The sequence below is a fragment of the Magnolia sinica genome, chromosome 1, assembly GCF_029962835.1.
Source record: "Magnolia sinica isolate HGM2019 chromosome 1, MsV1, whole genome shotgun sequence".
Taxonomy (NCBI): domain Eukaryota; kingdom Viridiplantae; phylum Streptophyta; class Magnoliopsida; order Magnoliales; family Magnoliaceae; genus Magnolia; species Magnolia sinica.
Window position 1 is genome coordinate 120,265,071 of NC_080573.1, and position 6,000 is coordinate 120,271,070.

Consider the following 6,000-nt stretch of genomic DNA (forward strand, 5'->3'; position numbering starts at 1 on the left):
GGAAGTAAAAAACATCCGAAGCAGCCTGGGAATAAAAGATAACATGATGGATAGCATATTGAGATGGTTTGGTCATGTGCAACACAGGCTAGAGACAGCTCTGGTAAGAAGGGAATGATGATGAGGGTTTGAAAAGAGTATGGGAAGAAGATCAAAAAGGACTTAGATTGAGGTGGTGAGAAGGAATATGAAGGATTATTCACTTCTAAGGGATAGGGACTGGATGGGCTTTTCCACCACATCAGTTACAGGTAATGGATGAGCTGGATACTTGGATCTAGGCTGGCCATTGGCAGCCCTATATCTAGTGCAACGAGCCCTTGATGCATGGCTTCCATCATTGAGCCTAAGTTTTACCTGCCAAAAATTTTAAACCCAACTTGGCCTAGCTTCCCAAACACTTTTGACCACCATTGCTACCGGCAACAGAACCTGATCTGCATTAGTTGGCCTTAGAGCCCATTGCTTTGTCTAGACCATTGACAGCCCCAATCATATGACATGAACATATCCATGGTTCAACCTTTTTGCCATTGCTTCACAGCTGTTCTACAAAGTTGAAATAAAAATTTCTGCCTTGGATGATTTCTTTTGCTAGGAGGGTGCTTTTGGATTTTTTGTTTTCGTTTTGGAGAATGGCAACATCATTTACATGTTGGGTGAATGAAACTCTATAAAATTTTATTCATATTCCTTATGTTTACTGATTTTTCATTTTTTTTAAAAATTCTGTTTACTAAATAGTCTTAATGCGGGTCCCTACTCATGGCTTAGTGGTAGACTCACATGAGTTTCAACACTAAGGTCATGGGTTCGACTACCCATTGTGGTGTGTGTGGGTGTGAGGGTGTGTACATAAAAAAGGAGGAAAAGAAAAGTAGTTTTAATACACTAGTATTAAATTATTATGTAACTATTTTTTTTTGAAGATTATTATGTAACTATTTCTTCTAATTTTAAGATTTTAAATCTACTACATTTTTACAACTACTACTACAGTTTAAAAAAAAAAATACTGCTCTGCTAAACTATATACATTTATCAACAATTGTATAAAATTAATTAAAGTCTACAACTTTTGCATTTTTGTTTGCTTTTCACTTTTCTAACGGAAATGAAATATGAAATGCTCATCCCAATTGACGTCATCTTTTACTTGCTCCCGCATGCCTTAAAAATGGAGTTCCACCTTTCAGTGATCTACACTTTTCAAATAGTGGTCTTCTCCAGATTGCGAATCCTGCAAAAATTTCCCCTTTGGACAATAGTAGACATCTTAATGCCTGTCTGCAAATGGATGCTATGAAATATAGCCAGTGGTCTATAACACTGTTTGATTTCCCCAATTGCAAAGGTAATTTAAGGTAAATGGATAATAATTATTTACCTTTGAATTTTCAGCTGCATTTTTGAGGTGACATTGACCGCGGCCTTCATTTATAGCACTCTCATGCCACCCGAGGAAAAAATCATTATATTTGTGGGGTCCACCATGATATGTGTCTTATCCACACCATTCATCCCTAACTCATTTTAGCACATGAGCCGAAAAATGAGGCAGATCTAAAGCTCAAGTGGACCACACTGTAGGAAACAATGTGAATTGAGCTCCTACCATTGAAAGCTTTTTGAAGGCCCTAGAAGTTTTGGATCAAGCTGATAATTTTGTTTTCCCTCTGTCCATGGCTCTATGACCTTATGAACATGTTGGATGACAAATAAACATCAATGTGGGCCCTAGGGAGAAAATAGCTTTCAACCATTGACGCCTTTACAATTACTATTTCTTAAGGTGTGGCCCACTTGACCTTGGGATTTGCCTCATTTTTGGACTCATATCCTAAAATATGCTGTTAAAAACATTGGATGGTGTGGATAAGTCACATGATGGGGCTCACAAGTTTAAATCAGTAATAACATTGTTTTTGTGGATCGATTTTCGAGATGTAATTCCTCACATATTTCAAACAGGTGAAATTAGTCATAATTACTATTTACATGTATTTATCTTGATTTACTGCTACAGTTAGAAAATCAAACAGCCCCTATAAGTAAATCTAAAAATTGGATGGTTGGGATTATCCAAATCCCCAACCACATTGTTAGGGCTGTGGACAGTGTAGATACTCAATTTTGCTGTCCATCCTACTGAGTATAAAATATCTATTAGACCTTGCCTTTTTTCATATTTAAGCATAATTTAACTAAAAAGTTATTGATATTTTTCACTCCTTAATTACTACTATATCCTTTGAATGCATTACCTCATTTAACCATGCATCATTTTAAGCCTTAGAATGCATCAAGGAAAGTACCCTCTGAGATGACAATTGAGTATGAGGTCAAAATGTGGACTGCAATTTAGGCCTTCAAATGGTCCATGAACTGAACTGTAGCCTTTAGGTCTCTGATCACAGCAACTGGAAGCACTCCCATGGAGGGAAATGAACACACCAGTGGCGACACTGTCACTACCTTTGTGCTCTTAATGTGCTGAAATGACCAGGTAGGTAGTGAAATTGTCATTGCCGCCCTTGCCAAAAATACAAGGTGGGGTTTACTTGATCGGAGCGTGATCCCATGGCCAAGATTTAGTGGAAATGGAAAATATACCGTGTGGGTGGCAACATGGTCACCCTTTCTGTGGTTTAGTGTCAAAAGAGGGGCTGTATCAGGCATATGTGGGTTAAACTGGTCAAAAGTAATCATGCTGGCTGCAACCATCTAACTGCCACACTGGTTATTACATTTGGGTCATTTAGAAGTGGTTCTAGAACCTTTTACGTACTGTTTCTCCCCCTTCCACCGACCTTTGGGCCTCTGTACAAGCTTATTTATCCTATCTTTAAGAATCGGATGAGTCCCATGCGACTCGTCCAAGTTGACTCAGACTCAGTCTGACCTGTTCCGGTTCAAAACCATGAGTCACCTGGACAAGTCACCTCTGACTTGGGTGAGTTACGACTGAATTTGAGATTGGACGAGTTGGTCAGAACCGCTGACTCTTTTAACCATGGTTGGATACCCCTGTTACCCCTCTTTTTCGCCCATAACTCACTTATGCTCAAATCCCTCACATACACTTCCCCTAAAAAATTCTTAGTAATTTTTAGAGATGGATGAGGAGCTGCATGAGTTTGTTTGGATTCTTAAGCATCTTCATGGATTTCACCCCTTGCTGGAGGGGAAGGATGCCTTGCTTTGGAGAAAAGATAGGTCGAGCCACTTTACTGTGCAATCCTTCTACAGATTGCTTGTTCAAGTTTGCCAGATGTGTGCTCGAATTGTACGGCTCGTGTTTGTCATTACAGAGCTCCCCCTAAAGTTGTGGCTTTCGTGTGGTTGTTGGGAAGGGACAAAGTCCTTATCGTCGATATTCCCAACGTGTGCCCTATGTACTTGCAGGATATGGAATCAGTAAACCACTTGTTTATCCCATTGTTCATTTGGGAAATCGGCTTGGGAGAGGTTCTTTGACCTTTTTCACATTCATTGGGTGTTGCCAGGGTCCATTGGTGGCTTGTTTTTGTCTTGGCTTGGGGCTGGTCTTGGGAAAAAAGGCAACATTTTGTGGAGGTTAGCTTTGCTAGCTGGGTTATTGGCCATTTGGGGGGCAGAAACAGTTTGTGCTTGTGAGATAAGTGTGGATTAGCGTCTAAGGTTTTTTGGTGGTCGAAGTCAGAAGCGTTGGATTGGGCATTGTATTGACGGGTTCCGATTGATCCTCTTTACTCATCTTGGGGTTGGTTGTTGTTGTAAGCCTTCTGCCGCCTTTTGGCATTTCTTCTAATAAAATTTTGTTATTTTTCAAAAAAAGAAAAACAAAAAAAAATCTACGTTAAAAAATTAGTTTAGCATGGACTTCGAAAACCCTAGGAACCTTAAGCAATGGAAAAGATAAAGATCGAAGGGTTAGTGAAGAAAGTGGCCTGCTTTAAGATTTTCTTTTTTCTTCCAATTCTTGTCAATTTATTTCTATTATGGCATTATGTTTAATTTAGTTTTCAGTTTTATGATTCTAGTTCTAGTTCCAAATTGATTTTAATCATAGCATCATGGCAGTTTTAACTTTGGATATGATCAATGTTGTCAGATGGCATAAGTGAACGCATGTGACCCAAAGGGGTTTTACATGCTATCGATATGTGATTGCACAACCCAAAATCTTTTTAAAAATAAAATAAAATAAAAAGAACAGAAAAAATCAAGGAAAAATGGAAAGATTATAAAAAATTCTGTAAAAATACTACAAGTGTCAGCAATTGTTTTCCTTTTTATAGTTTTATTACCAATTTCGTTAAAATTTTGTTACATCTATTAGACCATAACAAGTCAACTAACAAGCACCCAAATGAATGAGTATACTAAAATGTGAAAAAAAACAACAAGAGAGAGAGAGAGAAAGGGAGGGAGCCCAAAAACATGAAAAGCGGCCTAAAAACGGCCTTTCATATAGTATTGTCGCTCTTCTTTTTCTTCATTGAATGCTTAGTTTTGACCTTTTCCGGTGATTCTAGTGACTTCAGTCTGTCCCATATTTTAGTAAACTACATTCAAATGTAGTGGAAAAGTGGAAAAAAAAGTTTTTGCTTTCTTTGTTAGGGCATCAGGGCCACTGTCTCCAAACACTATTGGCATGTTTTCGCCTATCATGATGATTTTCCAAATATGATAATTCATATTCAATTCCCTCTATGAGAATTTATTTTTGAGTTTCAAATGTAGTTTCTCCATCTATAGCTCTGATTGGAAATCCTGGCCTACAGCGGTGCAGAGTATGTCAGGAAGGAAATTCCTCTTCAAGTTTTGCCCGCCAGATCCTTGCTAAAGATTGATTCACCTTTGACCTCATTCACTCAACTGCAACAAGTTTTGTTTGAGGAGGAGCGGGCTGCATATAATCAAGCCATCTCAGAGAATATGCGGTAAACCCACAATACCCGACCCACCTGCCGATCATTCACAAGGTGAATCTTCCATGCTTATTTTAGTAATTTAATGACATTCAGTCATTTGATGTTTTTTTTTTTCCTTGGCTACATTTACCTTTTATTTAGGGATGGAAAAACACACCCTTTTGCTTTCATCCATCACACATCAACCTACCAGGCTTCTATGTGCAAGTTAATGGAATATTGGTAAGAAAAAACTCATGCCATTTTTCATTTTCTGGGTGACAACGACTTGAAATAAGATTTTCTTTCCTATCCTGTTTCATGTTTTTTGCAGTTTAAGCCCTGCTATAAATGCTCTCCATGACCGCTTGAAGGAAAATGAAATTAGGGTAATTAAGCAATGCATTTCTCGCTTGCAATTTTTGGGTTGTGTTTGCCATTAAACTGACCTTCCGATGTTGTGAAAAAATAGCTAGCCATGCTGATGGAGGAAGCCAAGGTTTTGGAGGCTGAAGCGTTCGGTAAAGGGAACGAGTCGAGTTTGGAGTCCCCCCGACATTTCCCGTCTCATGGATATCGAGGCAGTTTTGCAAGTGGTCAGAGAGACCCACATGCTTCGGCAGAAAATGCCAGCATAAGGAGCCCATCTGGTATTGGTAGTCGGAGCAGAAAGGCATCCTAGTTTGTATAGACTGCAGCATAATCTCAGCCCAAGCATTTTGTAAGTGTTGCTTCTCTGGCCCCCTTTTCTTGTGGAAACTTGATGCAATTTTGGCTGTGTGGTGTATGATATTTGGATGACGATAGGATGCTGAAACGTGCTTCTTTACCTCTCCTATATATAACAAGCGGAGAAGACAGGGTTGCAAGGGAAAAAAATTGCACACAATTAGCATTCAGTGTTGTTAAGACTATTATTTTTTAAAGGACATGGGAAGGGTTTTAAACAAAATTAAAGGGCATTTAGGTAATTGAAGGTCAGTGTTAAGTATGTACTTGCATATTGTTGTAGAATAAGTCGGGACTTCAGTCTGGAGTCATGTTTGGTGATCGAAGTTGTTGATCTGTTGAGAATACAGTTGATAGTGGCTGCCTTGGAAATCCC

General features: G+C 38.8%; 1 protein-coding gene across 1 annotated transcript in view; it reads left to right on the plus strand.

The window, feature by feature from the left end:
* The window catches only part of LOC131255938 (uncharacterized), a 31,200-nt gene extending 25,416 nt beyond the window's left edge, over positions 1-5,784 (plus strand). Inside the window, exons 7-10 of the mRNA XM_058256904.1 lie at positions 4,767-4,925; positions 5,058-5,138; positions 5,230-5,284; positions 5,368-5,784. Of these exons, the coding sequence (XP_058112887.1) occupies positions 4,767-4,925; positions 5,058-5,138; positions 5,230-5,284; positions 5,368-5,577 (505 nt within the window). The 3' untranslated portion in view covers positions 5,578-5,784. The remainder of the gene's footprint in view (positions 1-4,766; positions 4,926-5,057; positions 5,139-5,229; positions 5,285-5,367) is intronic.
* Positions 5,785-6,000: the final 216 nt, after the last annotated feature.